Source organism: Ovis aries, chromosome 7 (genome assembly GCF_016772045.2).
Source record: "Ovis aries strain OAR_USU_Benz2616 breed Rambouillet chromosome 7, ARS-UI_Ramb_v3.0, whole genome shotgun sequence".
Taxonomy (NCBI): Eukaryota; Metazoa; Chordata; class Mammalia; order Artiodactyla; family Bovidae; genus Ovis; species Ovis aries.
This window is the reverse complement of record NC_056060.1, coordinates 53791444-53813616: the sequence shown is the minus strand read 5'-3', so window position 1 is coordinate 53813616 and position 22173 is coordinate 53791444. Positions and strand designations below refer to the sequence as shown.

The 22173-nt window shown below is 37.1% G+C and overlaps 1 protein-coding gene across 1 annotated transcript in view; it reads left to right on the top strand.

The window, feature by feature from the left end:
- UNC13C (unc-13 homolog C) overlaps window positions 1–21691 on the top strand; it is a 706632-nt gene extending 684941 nt beyond the window's left edge. The window contains exons 33-35 of the mRNA XM_060417920.1: window positions 15512–15604; window positions 17112–17271; window positions 19858–21691. Coding sequence (XP_060273903.1) covers window positions 15512–15604; window positions 17112–17271; window positions 19858–20143 — 539 coding nt within the window. The 3' untranslated portion in view covers window positions 20144–21691. The remainder of the gene's footprint in view (window positions 1–15511; window positions 15605–17111; window positions 17272–19857) is intronic.
- The last annotated feature ends 482 nt before the right edge of the window (window positions 21692–22173 follow it).

Genomic DNA, 22173 nt, shown 5'->3' with positions numbered 1-22173 from the left:
TATTGGAATTCTGTTTCTGGACCTTTTCTCCTATTCTGTCTGACCATTTATAGTCCAGGATTAGACTAATTCATTTATTGTTGCTTAATAAAGTATTTTAATATTTATGAGAATAATACATTTTCATTTCTCTTTTTAAATAAGTCCTTAGTTATTCAGTATTTTTAAAAGTTCTTAGTAACTTTTAATAAGTTCTGTTTTCAGTAGGTCCTTAGTTTCTATTGTCATTACTTCTCGAATTAGCTTTTGGTTGTATAGCTTTTTCTGATGAAAATTGCAGTAAATCTATAACTAAATATCCAAATAAGTGATATCCTTAAGGCATTTTATCTTAACTTTAAACTTTATTCATTATTTTGTGCCTAAATCACATTTCATTGTTTTATCACATTTTAATTAACTTTATTTCAGTATATACCTTTTTCTTGTTTTTTCTGGCTGCCTTGAGAATGATTTATTGCCATCCAAAATCATGTAATTTTGTCTATTATGTTTTAATCTTGCAAGGAACATTCTTTTCAATTTGTCAAGTGTTAATTTAGTTATTACCAAAAAAAGTAATGTCACCATTTCCAGAAACTGTACTGTATTTTCTGTTTTTAATCATTGCCTTTATATAAACTTTCAGACCTTGTGTTTATTCTTATTTTGTATAGTCATATTCTGTTTTCAGTTTTGAAAGGGAACTGCTAATGAATCATTCCTAATGATTCTAATGTGTTCTTTATCACAGCTAGGAACCATCCTTCAAATCTGAATAAGAGATTTTATCATGAATGGGCACTGAAGTTTATCAAATGCTTTTTCAGAATTTATGAGATATTAGATATTTATTAGATATTAGTTATATTTATTAGAATACTTAAAACACCATTTCTGGTTAAGATAAACCCTTCTCTGTGATAGGGTTATATTTTTATCAATATTTCTTTGAGAATTTTTATAATTATATGTATAAATTGGTTTAGTTAGGTTTTGTTTTTATACTATCCATCTTTTGTCTCAATGTTACATATAAAACTAACTATGGAGATTATTATCTTGTCCTCTATTCAAAAGCAATAGAATTGAAAAACCAAAGTCCTTATATGTAGACAACACAATTACTTCCATAGAAAGCATAGGGAAATCTACAGAGAAACTACTGGAACTAATAAGAATTTTCCATTAGATTGTTCACTATAAAATTAGTATACAAAGTCAGCTGCATAACTTTACACAATTAATAGCTAACTAGAATATGAAATAAAATAGAAATCCATTTAAAATAGGAATAGAACAGTAGAATACTTATAAGTAAATTTTGCAAAATATGTATAAAATCTCTAAAAGTATTTTAAATTTTACTCAAGGTAATATTTGTGAGAAGAAGGGGATTACAAACAATAAGATGTTTGGATGGTATCACTGACTCGATGGACATGAGTTTGAGTAAGCTCCGGGAGTTGGTGATGGACAGGGAAGCCTGGCATGCTGCAGTCCATGGGATCGCAAACAGTCGGACACGACTGAGCGACTGAACTGAGCTGAAGACCCACAACCCCAAACTCCTAGAACCTCTGTAATTAAGGGATTGCCATGAGCTGCTACAAAGCAAATTTAAACTCCATAGTCATCCATTCAGGCTTCCCTGGTGATTCAGTGGTAAAGAATCTGCTAGCAATGCAGGAGACCTGGGTTCGAACTTCCCAAGCCTGAAGGAGAGCATGGCAACCCATTCCAGTACTTCTGCCTGGAGAATTCCATGGACAGAGGAGCCAGGCAGGCTACAGTCCATACGGTCGCACAGAGTCAGGCACAGCTGAAGCGACTAAAGCAGCAGCAGCAGCAGTCATCTATTCACATAAATTATTTTCAGCTATTTGCACATTTTTCCTGCAAAGAGAGTAACTTGCCTCTGTAGCTACTATATTACAAAAGAGAATACTTCTGTGTAACGGAAGCCAGACATAGATCAATACCCATTTATTCGATAAAGAAAATCTATTGGGTTGACTACAAAGTTTGCTCAGATTTTTCCGTAAGATGTTATGGAAAACCTGAACAAACATTTTTTTTGGCAACCCAATACATTAACTATGCCTGTAATTTTATTACTTTGTCATTGATTCACTTACACAACACTAAAACCTAGAAAACAAAATTACTTTCCCATTAAACAGTTCATCCCTTCCTAACACTTACCTTCCTGTTCAATACACACATTATCCAAATTTCTGTCCAGTCTCTCATGAAGCTCTTTCACTATGCACATACAGAGCTAGACACTGGGAATATAAAATTAAGACTATGCTTATTCTAATAAATTCAAATCTAATAAAGGAGGTGTATCTATCTGATATCCACCTGATAGCTTAAATGGTGCTATTGCTCAGTGACATGCTTTCTACAACACAGCTTCCCCAGTCTGAGGTTCTTTTGGCTGAAATATGTCTCCAAGTCATATTCTGTGAGGAAACTGTGTGTATGCGTAAAATAAATTTTCTTAGCTCTTGAAGTTTTGAAAATTACTTTTTGTTTCATTCTTACATGAGAAACAGCTCTCCTAGATTTAAAATTCTGTAAGCATAGACACACTCTCTCATAACTTTATTGCCATTGCTTATGTCCTTCTGATGTTTATTTTGTGAGGAAAAATATAGGCCAGCCGAAATTCTTTGCATTTTTCTTCTTGGATACATTTCTTCTTTCTCTGATTCCTTCTTTTCTCCTCCTGCTCCTCCTCTTTTCTCCTTCTCTCCTTCTCCTCAATTTCTTCTCTTTCTACCTGGATATATATGTGTATAGTCTGTGCTTTTCAATTTTCCTAAAACGAATTCTTTAAAAGTTCAGAGCTGTTTTTAAACTCAAGAAATTTGCTTTTCTTATATATTTGATTCTCCGGGAGTTGGTGATGGACAGGGAGGCTGGCATGCTGCGATTCATGGGGTAGCGAAGAGTCGGACACCTCTGAGTGACTGAACTGAAATATTTGATTATCCATTATTTCTTCAGGAGCATCATTTCCAGCAATATGCTTTCACCTGAATCCTTGAGATATTGTTACCTCATGTTGTGGAAATTATTTTCCTGAAGTCCCTTAGCGTGTGTCTGACTCTTTGCAACCCCATGGACGGTACCCCATCAGGCTCCTAAGTCCATGGAATTCTCTAGTCAAGAATACTGGAGTGGGTGCCATACCCTCTTCCAGTGGATCTTTCCAACCCAGGGATCAAGCCTGGGTCCCCTGCATTGCAGACAGATTCTTTCCATCTGAGCCACCAGGGAAACCTTTTATTCGTTCTAGTTCAGTTCAGTCACTCAGTCGTATCCAGCTCTTTGCAACCCCATGGACTGCTGCACCCCAGGCTTCCCTGTCCATCACCAACTCCAGAAGCTTGCTCAAACTCATGTCCATTGAGTCGGTGATGCCATCCACCTATCTCATCCTCTGTCGTCCCCTTCTCCTCCTGCCTTCAATCTTTCCCAGCATCAGGGTCTTTTCCAATGAGTTAGCTCTTCATATCAGGTGGCCAAAGTATTGGAGTTTCAGCTTCAATATCAGTCCGTCCAATGAATATTCGGCACTGATTTCCTTTAGGAGTGACTGGTTTGATCTCCTTGCAATCCAAGAAACTCTCAAGAGTCTTCTCCAGCACCACAGTTCAAAAGCATCAATTCTTCAGCTTATTTTCGAATAAGAAGACCCATTCAGGTCATACATTTCAGGTAAACTGCATTACCCTTGGCCACTTTTCAAAAATCTTTGGTTACAGATAGATCCAAGCATTTGAAGCTGAGGCCTGGGGGTGCAGTGCCCAGTCCCTAGCCTTATCTAACCTAGCTGTTTCTACTATTATGTTTATTGCTGTCAGTGACTACCAAGAAGAAAAGATATGCCTGAAGCTCTCACCCCTCAAAATGGATCTTATTTTCGACTCTTTTACCAACAGTGATTTCCATAGTGTGAATACACACTGCCTGCTATTGTATGGGAGTAAGCTTTCTCATCCAATTCTCCCCCAGGTAGTAGTGTTTGCTAGCAGTCATGGTGCTAATGAATAGATCTTAAAAGAGAGATGCTAACAGATCAAGTGACACATTTAATGATTAGTAATAATTCTTAGTCACTAGTCAGAACTGAAAGTTTGGTTTTCTGATTTTTGCCTCTTCTCAGTTTCCACTTAGAAAAAAAGCACTGATTGTCATATACACATCCTACCTACTTGCCAGATTTTACTATTCATTGACAGTCTGTCCCACTGTGTGAATTCCAAAAGACCTTTTTAGAGACAAGCTCGTTTGTCAGTGGAAAGAGAACTTCAATGAAAATAACGAGACCAACCACCGATGCCGCCCAGCTATGGAAATTTGTAGCCTCAACTCCCTCACCTCTGAAACAAAGATATTGGCTCAAATAGTTTCAAGACCAACATTGTTTCTAACATTAAAACTACACATTTTTCAATACTAAAATATTTCAGTTTAGGATAACTAAACTTTCAGTAACTACTTCTATGATTTGACACATTTCAAATTTTAGTAATCACTGATTAATTTTTTTAGCAATACTTTAAGGATGCAGGTCAGGAAGCAACAGTTAGAACTGGGCATGGAACAACAGACTGGTTCCAAATGGGAAAAGGAGTACATCAAGGCTGTATATTGTCACCCTGCCTATTTAACTTATATGTAGAGTACATCATGAGAAACACTGGGTTGGAAGAAGCATAAGCTGGAATCAAGATTGCCGGGAGAAATCTCAATAACCTCAGATATGCAGATGACACCACCCTTATGGCAGAAAGTGAAGAGGAACTCAAAAGCTTCTTGATGAAAGTGAAAGAGGAGAGTGAAAAAGTTGGCTTAAAGCTCAACATTCAGAAAACGAAGATCATGGTATCTGGTCCCATCACTTCATGGGAAATAGATGGGGAAACTGTGGAAACAGTGTCAGACTTTATTTTTTTGGGCTCCAAAATCATTGCAGATGGTGACTGCAGCCATGAAATTAAAAGATGCTTACTCCTTGGAAGAAAATTTATGATCAACCTAGATAGCATATTGAAAAGCAGACACTGATGCTTGCCAACAAAGGTCCATTTAGTCAAGGCTATGGTTTTTCCAGTGGTCATTATGGATGTGAGAGTTGGACTGTGAAGAAAGCTGAGCGCCAAAGAATTGATGCTTTTGAACTGTGGTGTTGGAGAAGACTCTTGAGAGTCCCTTGGACTGCAGGGAGATCCAACCAGTCCGTTCTGAAGGAGATCAGTCCTGAGTGTTCTTTGGAAGAAATGATGCTAAAGCTGAAACTCCAGTACCTTGGCCACCTCATGCGAAGAGTTGACTCATTGGAAAAGACTCTGATGCCGGGAGGGATTGGGGGCAGGAGGAGAAGGGGACGACCGAGGATGAGATGGCTGGATGGCATCACCGACTCGATGGACGTGCGTTTCAGTGAACTCCGGGAGATGGTGATGGACAGGGAGACCTGGCGTGCTGCGATTCATGGGGTCACAAAGAGTCGGACATGACTGAGAGACTGAACTAAACTGAACTGAAGGATGCTATAGCCATGGAAATTCACTGATATAAAGTAACACTATAAAAATGTTTCAATCAATAGTAAATTTAAGGATAAAACACAGAAAACTATGAAACCATAAGAGTCCCTGAAGGCAGTATTAATTCAAACATACATTTGAATGATTACTGTGGGATTTAATATAAACAGTTGCAAATGAAAGCCAAGTATTATCACACAAAAAGCATAATCTTAAGATATATAGATATTTTCTGTATGTTCCTGAAAGGAACATTTATAGAACATATTCTGTATGTTCCTTGTCTTCAATTTCCACCTTTCTGCCTTTTAGTTCAGAAAGACTTTAAATGCCATTAATAATAACAACATAATAATAACAACAAGACAGAATTTACTTTTTCCTCTTTGATGTGAAAAAGGAAAGGGGGAAGGGGAACGAGTAGAAGAGAAGCTATTTCATGAACATCACAGCATGTCAGAGATTTGAGGTCAAATCTCAGTTTTCCATTTACTGACTTTGACAGGCAACTAACATCTGCGCCCAATTTCACCCATTGTGTAAAATGTACATACTATGTTTATCTGATATCAGAGCAAGATCTTATCCTTAAAGTATTCAGCACGATGCCTGGCATACACAAGTAGTCAAAAATTGCACCCATTATTGTTATCAGTACTATGTTGCTGCTACTGCTAAGTCGCTTCAGTCGTGTCTGACTCTGTGCGACCCCATAGACGGCAGCCCACCAGGCTCCCCGGTCCCTGGGATTCTCCCGGCAAGAACACTGGAGTGGGTTGCCATTTCCTTCTCCAATGCATAGAAGTGAAAAGTGAAAGTGAAGTTGCTCAGTCGTGTCCGACTCTTAGCGACCCCATGGACTGCAGCCTACCCAGCTCCTCTGTCCACGGGACTTTCCAGGCAAGAGTACTGGAGTGGGTCGTCAGTGCCTTCTCCGATCAGTACTATAAATTACTTCAAATATAAATGTTAAATAACATTGAAATAATGAGCAAAGAACAGAGAAGGAAAGCACAAGAAGGGATACGAGGAGGAACAGGGTTTAAGTCAAGCCACTTCCTGGTTTCTTCTACTTCCACCACCTCGGATGATGTCTAACAACCTAGAAGCCTGAACAGAGGTGAGTTAGTCCCACCTGGAGTCCTAGACTTGAAGGTGGGAGGAGCAGGTCAGCTGATTCTAAACTGATTCTACACTGTCAGAGTGGCCATTCCTCCTTGACTCTCCACACCTTTTATGAGGCGCCCTGCAGAGTCCCATGAGGACAGCTTCAAACCCCTTTGTCAGGGGCTTATGCAATTAAATGACTGGAGCAGCTGCAATATTTTTCATCTAATATCCTGCTGCTGCTGCTGCTAAGTCGCTCCAGTCGTGTCCGACTCTGTGCAACCCCAGAGACAGCAGCCTACCAGGCTCCTCCCTAACTGGGATTCTCCAGGCAAGAACGCTGGAGTGGGTTGCCATTTCCTTCTCCAATGCATGAAAGTGAAAAGTGAAAGTGAAGTCGCTCATTCGTGTCTGACTCTTTGTGACCGCATGGACTGCAGCCCACCAGGCTCCTCCGTCCATGGGAGTTTCCAGGCAAGAGTACTGGAGTGGGTTGCCATTGCCTTCTCCAATCTAATATCCTACAGGATATTAGACTTGGAGGTAATTATCGACTTAAAACATTACAGGCATAATCATTACTAATTGCTTTTAAAATTATTCACTCCTCCACAGGATGTATTAAACTTACGTTAAGTGAGAGATTCATCTTATTAGGGAGATTATATAATACTATATCATAATCTTATGGTAATCAGGATCTCTAATCAAAAAGTTTTTTTATCAAAAGCTACTCTTCTAAGAACTTCCAATAAAGCAATTAGTTCTTTCATTCTCCTTCCCTTTACCAATGTTTACTCATAGAGCATGACTCATTCCCAGATAGAGGTTGGTATTCATGATCCAATAATGTTGGTGACAAAGGACACATTCTAGGAGCCCGTTGATTGATTTGAGGCACAATAGTCTAATTTCTATGGGTTCAGAATAGACAAGATTATGTAACAGGCATAACCTCTGATTAAATTTTCATTAACTGCTCATAAAATTGTTAAATAGCTGAATAAAATGCCCCATATTAGATTATTTTCATATTTCATCCCATCGAAATTGGAAATCTCTTATGTAGCCTTTTTTCCTCTTTTTGGAAAATAACTGCTTCATTGATATATGCTTTCTTCAGTTTGAAGATGCTTTGTTCAATTCCATTTTTATTCTGGGATGGGCAACCAACAGATCTTGCCATGCACAGATATCAGATGGATCAGATCAAGGCTATAGCAAACCAACCCCACCAAATGGGAAAAAATATCTACTGCACAGTACAACACAGATGTAACACATCTGACTGAGTTAAGCAGCTTCCATAGTTTTAGCAACTGCAAGCATATTAAATGAATCAACTCAGATATGTACAATCTTGCACAGTAACGTAGGGCCATAAGAATAACTGTAAACTGAAACTGTTCAAAGCAATCTTGCTTAATAATAGAAAATTATAATTGTATGAAGATTTTTAAAAATATTTCATTAAAAGAAACAAAACCTTTTGCTGTCAGCTATAAATATAGGAATAAGGAAATGAAATGTATAAGGAAATGAAAAAAAATAGCAAAACATTCACTTAATATGCTGTAATTGGAAACATTAGAAACACTGAGAATTAAAGTTTTTCATTTCTTTTTAAAATCTTATCAAGAGTATTGTGAACAGTGCTTGCTCTTTTCTTCTCATCATATAAATATAAGGAACAATCCTCTTTTCTGTGCCTTGGCAAATTATCATTCCAAAGTTTGGATCAATCACTGACAGTTTATCCTTCCTGCTTTCCATGCTGTAACCGACATATCTCAGAGTTCCTTTAATGTGAAGTTTTTCTTCAGTGTCACCCTAACCAGGACATCTTCATCATCTTTCTCATTTATGTCAATAAGGTCACTTTCATTAAGCTTCTTGTCTGCCTCTCTAGGGTCCCTCCATTGGCAGTAATGTCAATATTCCCAAGGTCAGTAATTTTTTTCTATTAATCCATTTACATTCTATACAAATTTCACTCCAGTGTTATTACTTTTTGTTCCTTCGTTCCACTTTTTTCTTGGCTGGCGGTTCCCTCTTTTGATTATCCAGGTTTTTAAAATGTCACATGGGTTTAGGAAACAAGGCAGCTACACAACTACGCCCTTTGTTGTGTGTGAACTGAACAGAGGCACAGTGACCAATCCCCAGACTTTAAAAGAAGTGATGTGATTGGTCAGTGATGATAATACCTATCATTTACTTATATGGTGATGTGTGGACTAAACTACTAGCGACAAAGTTTGTACTTTAGGCAATGACAGGTGTTTAACAGGCCATGATAACTGAAATTTGAATGTGTCATTGGGAAATGGGTGTTACTTAACTAACCTATAAGAACTGAAATGGGTGTTATTTAACTAAACTATAAGAACTGAAAACTATAAGAACATATCATAGAATATAAAATTGTGCAAAATGAGGATTGCTCCCATATTTGATCAGTGAATAAATATAAATTGGGCATTTAATAAATATCAAAAGTATGTTATTTATTATATGAATTAGAGATAAGTAGTATGGATTATTAATATTAATAGAGGTTTCCTGCCATTATGGAATATAGTTAGAAAGAAAAAATCTGCCTAACTACCTACAATACTAGGCATAACATGGGTGCTGTGGAGTGGTATAAACAGCAGGCCACGGAAGCACAAACCCAGAATTCTCAGGTGACAATTAGGAATAGCCTATTAAATAATACTCACAAAATAATAAAACCTTTTAAACTAGTTGCTTCTACTGAGAACTGTCAGAAAACGGTCACATTTTTAATTCCACTTCTTAGGGGTGTACCACATTAAACAAGCAACTCTCAAGACTATGCTTGATGTAATTGAGCAGTAAATTTCACATTTTCTGTTAAAAAAAGGAAATGTGTGTTTTCTGCTAAATCTTTACACCCAAGGGTTTCCTCAAAATTGTTTGGGGATTGCTGAGTATATAAGTTTGGTTTTCAACATGTTTTTTTTTTTTTTTCCCACCAGTGGAATCCTTCAAGTTTTTTAGAAAACACACACAGGCACAGAGTTAGGATATGCAAGTGGAAGATGAGAGAGCAGCAATTTGGGAAAGGGAAAATCATACCTGTGCATTTAGAGTACCTTTTAAAAAGTTTTAGGCACATTTCTATAGCTGTTAGTTGTTTTCAAACAGCATAAAATGTCTCCTCCATAACTAAGAGCACATACTTTCCGAATTCAAGTTTTATATATTTTCTAATAAAGATCAGATTCTATAACAACACAAAGCCTTTGAATTACCTTGGTAAAGTTTCTGATTAGGAACTCAGATGAAGAAATGGCACCTCCTGGTGAGCGCTTTGATGGAAAGCTTTTCTCATTTACAAACTTGTTGAATCAATAACTTTCTTGACCATCACTTCTAGATGTTTACTCTGGAAACAAACCAGCCATTGCTACATGACTGCTCATGGTAATACTGACATGACCACCCATAAGAGTCTTGATCACAAACCCACATACTGAGCAGGCTCTGATCTTTAGTATACCAACAGAGACACACACGCAACCTGAATGCATTTGCACTGCCTCTCATTGACTGTGATTTCAACAGTAGTTAAATAAACAATATAACCTTTAGCAATCAAGAAAACTTATTTCATGGAATTCTTGGTTAACGAAGGTTTTACATCATAGTGGGAAAGAATACTCCCTAATGGACATTCAACATGAGGGCTCTTAAGAATCTTCCATCTCTAGTGTACTCAACCCAGAAAATTTTACTGAAGAAACTAAGAATTCCAAAGTTGTTGAGGAAAACTCTAGTCACTCTGTTTTTGTCTTACAGCAGTATTTGATTTAGATAACTATAGTGCAATGGATTTTTCTAATTTTCTATGAATCTTCAAGGTATTTAATAACTTTGGAACACTCTTAAGAATGCTTATTATCATAAACCTGGATCCATTTACCAGCAGCTCTTATGTGCAAGGCACATAATATCTTACATATTTTTCAAAATTGTCCTTTTTTAGCCTCGCTATAATATTGCCAGGTAGATGGGATTATCAATACTTTACAGATAAGGACATGCAAATTCACATTTTTAAACTGTTAATGTATGACAGACAGATTCATGATCAGGGAAGTCTGGTTTCATTGCCCAGGGATTTTATACTTTGTTATACATGTCTTATAAATCAAGGGGCACCATAAACATCGTGGTCTATGTATAATAGTGTTTGAGGAGATCAAAACTGTAACCACAGATTATTTCTAGAATAGTAAAAAAAAAAAGAAAGAAAGAAAATATTTTAGTGTAGAGGTGTTTGGACAGAGCTTCATTGGATAATGGAGGAAGCATATTCTAAACATTTGTTTTGAGTTGATGAAAACATAAAGAAAGGTTTGAAAAAATTAAGCCAAAGACAGCGTGGACCAGAAGGGCTGATGAAGCAGAGGTTATCAGAAGCATCCTAGCAAAGGGCTGGGTTTTGGGATTTGACTCAAGGTATAATAGGCTTCTCTGGTGGCTCAGTGGTTAAAGCATCTGCCCGCAATGCAGGAGACTTGGGTTCGATCCCTGGGTTGGGAAAATTACCCTGGAGAAGGAAATGGCAACCCATTCCAGTATTCTTGCCTGGAGAATCCCATGGACGGAGGAACCTGATGGGCTACAGTCCACGGGGTCGCAAAGAGTTGGACACGACTAAGCGACTTCACTTTCACTTTCACTTTCATAATAGCATGCAAGTAGGAGGTTTTCCAAAAGGGATTGCAGTGATAAAAATGATCTTTTACACAGATGAGACAAATTCTTTCAAAACCTAAATTTGACTATGCCACCCATAGCCAAAATCTTAAAAGACTTCTCAGTAGCTCCAAGATAAAGTCTAACAATTTTTAAATGACATTCAAAGTACCAACATTTTCTCTAACATTCCCTATTGTTACTTCATCTATGTTCCATACATCCTGAACTCCTCACAGTTTCCAGGACACACCATTCTGTTTTACGCATCCGCATATGGGCACATGCTATTTCTTGCTTCTCTGTCTAAAAAAAGGGGGGGGAATTTCAACTAAATCTTCAAGAACCTCTTAAAGCATTTTCTCCCCTGAAAAAATCCATCATGATAATAGTCATTAAACAGTGAACGCCCATATTTTACATCTTATCCCCCACAAAGATTGTCTCAATATTCAAGACCTAAGAATATTGCAAAAATACTAGGGACACTTTCATTAAAGTTATGAGCAAATCAAAGATGTTAACTCTATTAGCCAAGATCACAGAAGGAATCAGATGGCACACCCAAATTAAGATTATTTGAAAAAGATTCAGTGGAGAAACTATGGACAACAGATGGGCAGGATAAAAAGAGACCAGAAAGAATAGTAAACTAACTGCACTGAAACAGATAACAAGGGAGGAAAAAGCTCCTAGAACCAGGAATGAGACTGTCACCTGCTGAGGGATGGTGAGGGCAATGTTGGCTTTTTGGTTGCAGGATTCTTCCAGCAAAATGGTGACACCATTGGAAGGAAACTAAAGAAATATCTGACCTGAGTCTACTCCCTCTTTCCCATATTTTGCCAGGACTTCTTATCATCCATAGAGCATAGGGACCACTGACTTGTCCATCTAGGGGCAGAGGATGGAGTGGAGCAGGGTGAAGAATGAATCTGGAGAGCCAAGTGAAGGATAGCAGCATACCCACTTTTAACACTGTCACGGCATGTAGTATTACAAATATAAGCCAATAAAATTAGCCAAGGCAAATATCAAGAGGTATAAAAACTGGAAAGGTGAAGTGTAATTCATTGAAAATAATTCATGTGTGTACTTACAAAACTCAAAACGAGTAATGAAAATATTTCATTAAAAATTCAGTTGGCTGAATAAAAAAATATACAAAAATCACTAGCCTTCCTGTTATCCAATATAATGGAAAAGGGGTCCCATTTAAAATAGAATGAGATGTAATAACTAGGAATAAGCTTTTTAACCATTCAAGATTCACATGAAGAAAAATGTAGAGCATAATTAGAGTACACAAAAGGAGACTTAAATCATGGCAAGAATAGATATGTTCTATTCTTCATATCACAAGGATGTCACCAGTTTAGGTGTCAAACTATTTTATTTTCCCAAAAAGTATTATCAGTCCCTCTTACGCGTGCTACTTTCTGTTGCATAGACACCTCCCTTGCTGATATCAACATCCGGGTACCACCATGTTAGTTACTTGCACTGTTAGACGGTTATTCAGGTTTTTGAGACCTTGTTCTGCCCACATTAAAGTTTTAATTAGTTGTTGGATTAAAAGCTCTCTTTCTCTCTCTACAAACAGGGGTAAATAGTGACTGTAGCAGAAAGAGGAAAGGAGGAGTAAGCCGTGGCTTCTCTGATTTGCACCATTCCTCTTTCTCCTGGAGGCAATTTCCATGATATTGAGGAAGAGAGAAAGAGAAAAGAGACAGATGAATCTTTATCTAAGCCAACACAATATTGTAAGGCAATTATTCTTCAATTAAAAATAAGTAAATTTAAAAAACTGCAATGGTGACCATTAGTAGTCATTATCTATCTAAGGGTCACTGTCTACTCAGTTAGTAGTAGAACTTTTCCAGATCCTTCTCTTAGGGGAAGTGCAAGTTTGGTAGAACTGGCTGGTGTGAAATGTATTTTCAAATAGTTCCCCAGGGCATTGATGAACTCTTCCAAGACTCAAGACCTGGCCACTTTTTCCTGCTGCAACCCACCTGGGTGTATGGGCACATACATTCCTTTCAGATGCTTGCCTCTTCACCATGTTGCTGACAATCCCTGATAAAACCAGAGCCTATCGTCACATTTTCCCTCTTTTGTCCCCAATCGCTGGCACTTCAAACCCATTCAGGAGCCATCTCCCATATTTCTCAGCAACTGACCTTAAGCAGAGAGGGAGGTCCCGGCACACACTTGGCCATGCTCAGGTCATACTGTCTGCTAAGCAGGCAGCCAAAAAAAAAAAAAAAAGAAAGAAATGCTCATCTAGCTGGCACTTTCAGCAAGTGCTTGGACTACTTCTTTTGGAATTTTCTTCACTTCAGGGAAAGGAGGGCTTCCCTGGTGGCTCAGAGGTTAAAGCGTCTGCCTCCAATGCGGGAGACCCGGGTTTGATCCCTGGGTCGGGAAGATTCCCTGGAGAAGGAAATGGCAACCCACTCCAGTATTCTTTCCTGGAGAATCCCATGGATGGAGAAGCCTAGTAGGTTATAGTCCACGGGTCTCAAAGAGTCGGACACGACTGAGCAGCTTCACCTTTCACCTTCACCTCAGGGAAAGGAAACACTTCTAACAGAGCAATGAGCAGCTCCTTGGCTAATGCCTGAAGTGATCACTTTGTCTTTCAGTCCTTTTATTAACAAATGGTTGGGGCAGGGTCGGGGTGAGAGTGGAGCTTGTGGTGAACCAGGTTTTCTCAGCAGATCCTGATAAGAGGTTCTGGCTGAAATGCAGTGATTTTTTCTCAAGTTAGAAACTGGAAGTCTCTTAGAATCTCTTCTTTTCAGCTTAGTCATTAGCCATTTATTTCATGAAAATAAGATTCTTATTAATCTCATATGTATTGCAAATGATTAAAATGTCTATTGGGCAAAATGAGGTTCTATCTACCTTTGATAAATACCATTTCTAGATAGTATACTATAGATAAACTTGCAAACAGTAGAAGTAATTATTTATTTATTTTATTAATTATTGATATTAATAAAATAACTTATTATTTGTTCATAAGAGCCAGAGACTAGAAACCACCAAAGTGTGTTTAAATAAATAATGGTATGTCCATATAATGGAATAAGGGCTAAATATTATTTTAAATATTTTAATGTTTTCATTATTTGTAAGCAGGTTAATTATTTGTTTTTTAAGCAAGTATTCAGGAAACCTTGACTTTGCAGTTAATGCTGTGATATTCCAGACCATATTAAAGAGTGGGATATAGCTTTGTATACATGGAAATGGAATGATCTTAATACATTTTTAGGTAAAAAGACAAAGGTAAGGTAAAGGATAATTAGAGTGCATGTTTCTATTTGAGAAAAAAATGTATATGTTTATAGATGATATATTAATAGGTGTGTGTATGTGTGTATATGAGGTTGATGCAGTTATCCCTATTTTACAAATAAAAAAACCAAGACTTGAGAACATCGCAAATTCTGATCACAGAACCAGATGTAGCATGACTATGATTTGAATTCCAAGTGCCCAAATCACAGGCACCTTTCAATACAACATTCTTAACCCTTGACTAACCTTTATCAGGGTAGAATTGATTAATCCTTTTTATATCATCAAATTATAAATGTACCTGTTCAGAATATATCACACAATATGCAGCAGTGTGTGTGTGTTGCTCTCCTCTGGTCTGAGTGTGGGCCTCATGAGAATAGGTGCTCTGTAGAGCCATCTCTGTATCCTTGGTGCTCTGGTGCGGCACACTCAGGAAGAGCACTTCAGGAAGGAAGGAAGGGCAGTGATATATCTTCATACGTAAGTGACAAGAAGAGCTTTAGTAAGTGCCTAGAATAAGGAAACTTCAAGCTTTTTTTTTTTGTTTTTTTTAAACAATAGTAATACTAACAGGATGCCTTACGGTATCTGAGGACTGTGTGAAAGTTTAGCTAAATGGGCTAAATATGATTATACCCAAGACTGAAACCTGCATAGCAAATCTAACTTAGCGAACATGTATCTGTATCTATTATGTGCTGTTAACAAAAAGAACCATTTGTTTCCACGATCACACTTTAAAGTCCCCGATGCACAGAATATCAATGTCCCTTATTAAGTGGTCTGAAAGGTCAGGCCAGTAAACTTTTGCTGATTTGCAGGTCGCCCCTCCAAAGATTCAGTGGGTCAGATATCTGTTCACGTGGACATCACCGCCACTCCAGGAACCGGAGAGCATAAAGTCACTGTAAAAGGTATATTTTGGGTTCAGGTAGATCAAACAGCCTATAAGACTTTAATCTCTCAAAAAAGTAATTATATCCAAAATGTTTTTTCTGGAAACCCTGTTTTTTAAAATCTATATTAAATTATTTTAGGGCATGCTTAGAATACCTTCATGAATCCAAAACTTTTGTTTTAAAACAAAACAAATTAATAGCATAGATATTTAACCTATATTACTAGAAAAGTCTAAATGGTTAAAATACATTGATGATTACATTTCAGAACTGTACGACTGTGTTCTCTATGGTTGAGGCTGTGGTTGCCTCCAACTTACCAATGAAATTTTAGAAATATTATTTTAGAAATATTAACTCAGTACGTTCTTACTATCCACATAATCTACATACTTTTTCTATGTGATTTCCAACCACTGGGTTGATTTTTTTTTTTAATGGGTGGTTGAATCAATTGGCTTTATATTATAAAAATTAAATCTGAATTCAGGGGTCATTTTGAAGATGTAATTTAATGATTAATACTTTTCTCAATAGAACCATGTTCTATTTTTATATTATCATGGACAGCCACTTTAAATAGTATCTATTTTAGTCAAAAGCATGGCCTTCTAATATATTTCAAAGTTTCACTACCTAAACTAACACTGTTATGGTATATAATAGATTATATACAGTATTAGTAAGCATACAGATAAGTGGGCATGACTATATATGCCAGTGTTGTTAAACATTTTTCAAAAATATTTTGCTAATGTATACCAAATGCTAGAAGTTTTATGAACCTTCTGAATTAGCAAGTTTAATTATAAGACACCTCCTTAAGGATAACATCACCATCATCAAAGAATGAGCAAAGATGTATGTATAATGTTCACTTAAGTATTATTTATGATGCCTGAAATTAGGAAACTGCCATAATATGCAACAAGTGATTTGTTGAATATTGAGTGAAATCTACACACAATTAAATATTTCCAGTTGGAAAATATATAATGAATTACAATGCTATCCATGATGGACTTAAAGAAATGAAAATATTTTTAAGACTGCAACACATTATGATCCTATTCTGTATATAAGGATTGAAAGCATCACACCAAAATATTAATAGTCATTTCTTCTGAGTGATAAAATTATAAATTCTTTTAATCTACTTTCTGTATATTTTCTAAATATTTCATGAACATGTCATAATTTTAATATGAAAAGCATCATGTTTTCACCTAAACAAGAATCATAACTTTTCAGTAGTAACAATTGTCATTTTAATTACAGCTTTTCGCCATCCCAAAGCCACATGGCTTAGAGCTGGAAGCCCTCTCAAGCATGCAGTCCAGAGAGAAAATTGTTTTTCCTAGTCCTAGTCAGTGGGGTTAAGGTGTTATTAAACGCAAGTTACAGCTTCATACATCATTTTAAAAAATAAATATCCACTTTAAAGATCAAAGGGAAAGCCTAGTACTCCACACATGGGTTTGCTAACACTTTATATTCCTTTCGTTTTCCTTCTATTTTTTAGTGATTGCTATTAATGACTTAAACTGGCAGACCACGGCAATGTTCCGCCCCTTCGTGGAAGTCTGTATGCTGGGACCCAACCTCGGAGACAAGAAGAGAAAACAAGGCACAAAAACAAAAAGCAACACATGGTCACCCAAGTATAATGAAACATTTCAGTTGTAAGTTATAACCCAGCTCCATTTTCCAACCAGGCAATAGGCCTTGTACAGCTACACTTACGAGGGACTCACAGAGTAGGAATGGCACTGGGCTTTGCTAAGGAGAGTAAAACCTGTAGGTGTAAGGATTCCTGTTCACCACGGATCCAGGGCAAATGAAGAAAACTGTAATAGGAGGGCTGTGCTCTCATGGAAGTCACGCTCTAGATATTAAGAAAATTTGATAAACAAAATCATAAACAAAAAGCTGTCATATGATAGTGAATACTAAGCATAGTATCAAAACAGCATGATAGGGTGGTCTGTTGGCTGCTAAGATGAGGTGTTCAGGAAAGCCTCTCTGACTTTTAAATAGGAACCTGAGAAAATAATGGGGCTATTTGTATCCATGTTATTACACCACTGCACCTAAAGGAGAAGAGCTGTTACTAAAATCGGGACTGTGAAAACTTCATATGTAGTCAATCACTTCCTAGGAAAGGGACCGTCTGTGGAGACAAACAGCTTACTTGAGGAGCCTCACAGGCAAGAAGCCAAAGAAATAAAGTCTCCCCTCACTTGCATCATTATCTCTGACTTTCCAATGATGCTCTCTTTTGGCTAAACCCCACTGGAAGCCAGAGCACAGAGAAACTCAGTGGGTTCAGTCCTTACAGGTCAGCATCCTCCTGCAAAGCACAAGGAGAAGAATGCTGTGGAGCAAATGGAAGTTATCTGGCACCGAATAAAGTCAAGGATGACTCCTAGTTTTTGGCGTAAACAGTTGGGTAGATGTTCACTTGCTGAGATGGGAAAGTAAGGACAGGCCATGAGGAAAGCAAAGATTTTCTTTTAAATCTATTAATCTGGAGATAGGTATTGTACATCCAAGGCTAGGCTAGGCTAAGTCGCTTTAGTCGTGTCCGACTCTGTGCGACCCCATACACGGCAGCCCATCAGGCTCCCCCATCCCTTGGGATTCTCAAGGCAAGAACACTGGAGTGGGTTGCCATTTCCTTCTCATATCAAATATATGGTTAGACATAAATTGAGAATTATCTGTATATAGATGTAACTAATTCTATAAATCTAAATGAGCTGACCTAGGGACAGATAGGAAGCCAAGGGGGAGGGAACATAAGACAAGGCCCTAGGGCCTTTCATACACACACGCACACACACACATACACAAGCACACACACACACATACACAAGCACACACACACACACACACACAAGCACACACACACTTACCAAGCTTCCCTTACTGCTTTGATTCTTTGTTATTTCACATTCTTGGTTTCCCAGAGACCTTTCAGCGCTCTGTTTTCTGAATAATTAACTCTTACCACTCATTAAAACTTAACTATCCTACTATATCTACTAAAAAGGTTCTAATAATGCCTGCTAACAAATCAGCTCACAAGAGTCCACCTATCTACTCCTCCAATTTACACAGAAATTTTTGATCCAATTAAAAAGTCTTCCAAAAGGTTCCAGGAATACCTGAATAATGCAAAATTCAGATATAATGCGATGAGCTACCAAGACCACGATTCTGGGGAAAAGGCAGCATTTTGACTCATTTTAATTCACAAGAAGTCCCAGAGCCTGTCATATTTTGCCATTCTATTCTTTACCGCCTCCCTAGGATTCCATTTTCCTGAGTGTCATTTCAGACTGTCTCTAAAATAAGTACACAGTTGTTTGTCTCCTGGAAACAAAAGTCTCACCTGGCAAAATATTTGATCAGAAAAAAGTCACTTAGAAAAGGAAGGAATCTGGAAGCTTGTACCACTGAGGAATAGAAGCGCATTCATTAGAAAGTCAGGACTATCTGAGGAGGAATTAAAATAAGGGACAAGGGGTGTTATCCTCAGCATTTCACTGCTCAGCCTTCTTCATTAGGTTCAGTTCTGCATTGACAGGCTGTCTAGGGTCGTTATTAGAAGAGGCTAGCCTCAGCCCCAATCTTGACAGGTCTAACAGTTGCCATACGAAAGAACTGGCATTGAAGCACCAGGCACTGCTGGAACTGATTTACTCTGGCGATTTGTATCCCATTTAGCATCTTATGAATAGTGCTTGATAGTCTGAGCAGTATATTTCCCTGAGAAAAGGCTCCTACATATAATAGCTAATCCAGGAGTCTGAGGTAGAGAAAGGAATTGGTAATAATGGATGCTGAAACAATGGCACAGAAATTCTTCCAAAAGGTACCCTTCCCCCCAGCCTAGCTTCCATGACCCTTAGTAACCCCTCCTACCCCTATATCACTGGGGAGACCTTGCCCCCAATGATTAATGACAGCATAGTATTTTAATTCCAGTTTCTAGTAATATCCTTAACATCAGGGGGCAGTCAAGCATTTTTAAATTAATTTCCTTTTTCTATCTAGGAAAAGGAGCTTTAAGTTAGATTGCTGAGTAATAGCAATGTAAATACGTTCTAAGGAAAATTTAAAGAATATCTGCAGAGTTAAAATGCCATGATACTTTATTTGCCAATACAACATTCTAAACAATGTATAAAATTTTTCACAGTCTATTAGAACCGTATCGATCCCTATTTGAAAATGCTCAAAATCCCTATTTTTAATCCACGCAGCACTCTGAGTAAAGAAAACCGCCCAGGGGCCTATGAACTTCACCTTTCGGTTAAAGATTACTGCTTTGCCAGAGAAGATCGAATTATCGGAATGACAGTAATTCAGCTCCAGAATATAGCCGAAAAAGGGAGCCACGGGGCATGGTATCCCCTTTTGAAAAATGTCTCTATGGATGCAACCGGTCTGACGATCCTTAGAATCCTCTCTCAGAGGACCAGTGATGATGTGGCTAAAGAATTTGTAAGACTTAAATCTGAAACAAGATCTGCTGAAGAGAGTGCTTGAAACAATACCATACCCCAAGACAGCATCTCTGAGAGTTCACCAACTCTGTTTGACTACTGCATGCATATGCAAAAACAGGGGAATGTTTATTTTACTACATTTCAGTGTTTGCCAGTGCTCCAGTACAGTGTCTCCAAGGTATGTGGGAAAGCTGCAGAACTTTCATACCAATTCTGGTCTTTGAGAAGTCAGTGTTCCATGAAGTGCCAAAATCATGATGTTAAGTGACATATCCAGAGTTATCTTTTAAAATGTTTATTTCATTACCAATTTCTCATCCATTAAACATACTAAAACACCGTCTTTTGAGTTTGTCCATTAGTTATCCTTGTTACATTGGTTTATATATCTGGTAGATATGAAAGCATTTGTTACTCAAATTGTTTTATTTAGACTTACCTCATAATAGATGTCTTACAAATACCCTTTTCTACCATGACTAGAAATGCAGTTACTTCTAGAAAGCATTTGTAATTTTATAGTTGCAGATATATTGTGATGACTTTTGCATACAAAATAAAATAGAAAAGGTGGGAAATATTTTATGCTGACCAGTTTCCAACCTTTCTGAAATATCACTGTGAAGAAATGCTCTTAAAGCAAACTTATGCAAAGCAATGCTAAATAGTTTGTTAACATGTTTGATATATCAACAAAATTTTGTTCCTTAAAACTGCCAAGGTCACATCACATTTGTAAAAAAAAAAAATTTAAAAAAAAGAGGTAAGTTGAAGCATTTGCCATCTAGCATTATGTCTTAGCTTTACCAAATTTCATTCTTTAGAAAGTCATAGGATTATTGGTTTAGAAGTACAACGGAAGGATTGTTTCTTAAAATTACCTATGATAATTAACTGTACTGTTAGTGTTTTCCTTCTGACAGTTATGACTAACTCCTTCTTTACTGAGTGCTATAATCAGTTACATGTTTCCTTTTTAGAAATATTCAACAATTTGTACTGAATGCAGCATTATTATATATTGCACTGGAGAAAAAAGTCATGTCTTCAGCTATTTAGTGAAAAATGTAAAATGAAGTCTGAACAAATTGCTTACAATTTTGTAATTTATGTTATTTATAAGCCCAAGATGCATACAATGCAATAGAAAAACAACTTATTACAGCTCAGTAGATAAAAATATAACTAGGTTGGATTTTGAATATGAAATAGTTTATAAATATTTGCACTTTCTCTGTTTTTATGGTTTGACTTTTTAGAGTCTGTACCTAAATAGTTGGCTGTGGAACAGTACTTTGTAACTTATGGTCATAACTGTTAGTGGGCAACATATACGTGCAGAAGAAAGACCCTGTTAACAACGACTGCTCTGTGAACAAGCTGGTCCAGTATGTTAAGAACAAGTGAAAAGTATCATGACTCCCAGAACCATGCTGTTACTGGGTGTGAAACCACAGACAGCAAGATCCACTAATTTATGTTAAATTGATAGGCAAGTGCTTTGTTAATAACGTCTTCAAATGCATAGTTCAATGCAATCCTCTGGCATATGCATTAATAAATGAATATATATTAAGCACATGTAATACTTCATTGTATCTTCTGCCTTTTTATTTCATATATGCAACATCATTTCATTATTTAGGAATAAGAAATCCAGATCCTTTTTACTGAATAGAACACTCTTCACAATGTTTGGTTCTAGTATCTCATTAGAATTTGAGGAAAAAAGAAACCAATTCTGTTCCTGGAAAAAGTTGCATATTACAAAATAATGAGCCTGAAAATAGGAAAAAAAACTGATGTATCTACCTGTCTGCATGTCTCTGAATACTGCTAAGCTATGAAAAAAGTCAACATTCAAGATATAAACAAGCAACACCATTAAGAAAATTGTACATAACAAAAGGTTTCATTATTTTATTGAAGGATTCATTCAAGATTTAAAACGACTTTACAGAACATTGACTTGAGGAGTACATTAATGTCATAAAGCACAACACCACTGAATAAATAGCAGTTTAGGTGTGCATTGATCACACAAAAAATTATGACCTAAGTATATTTACA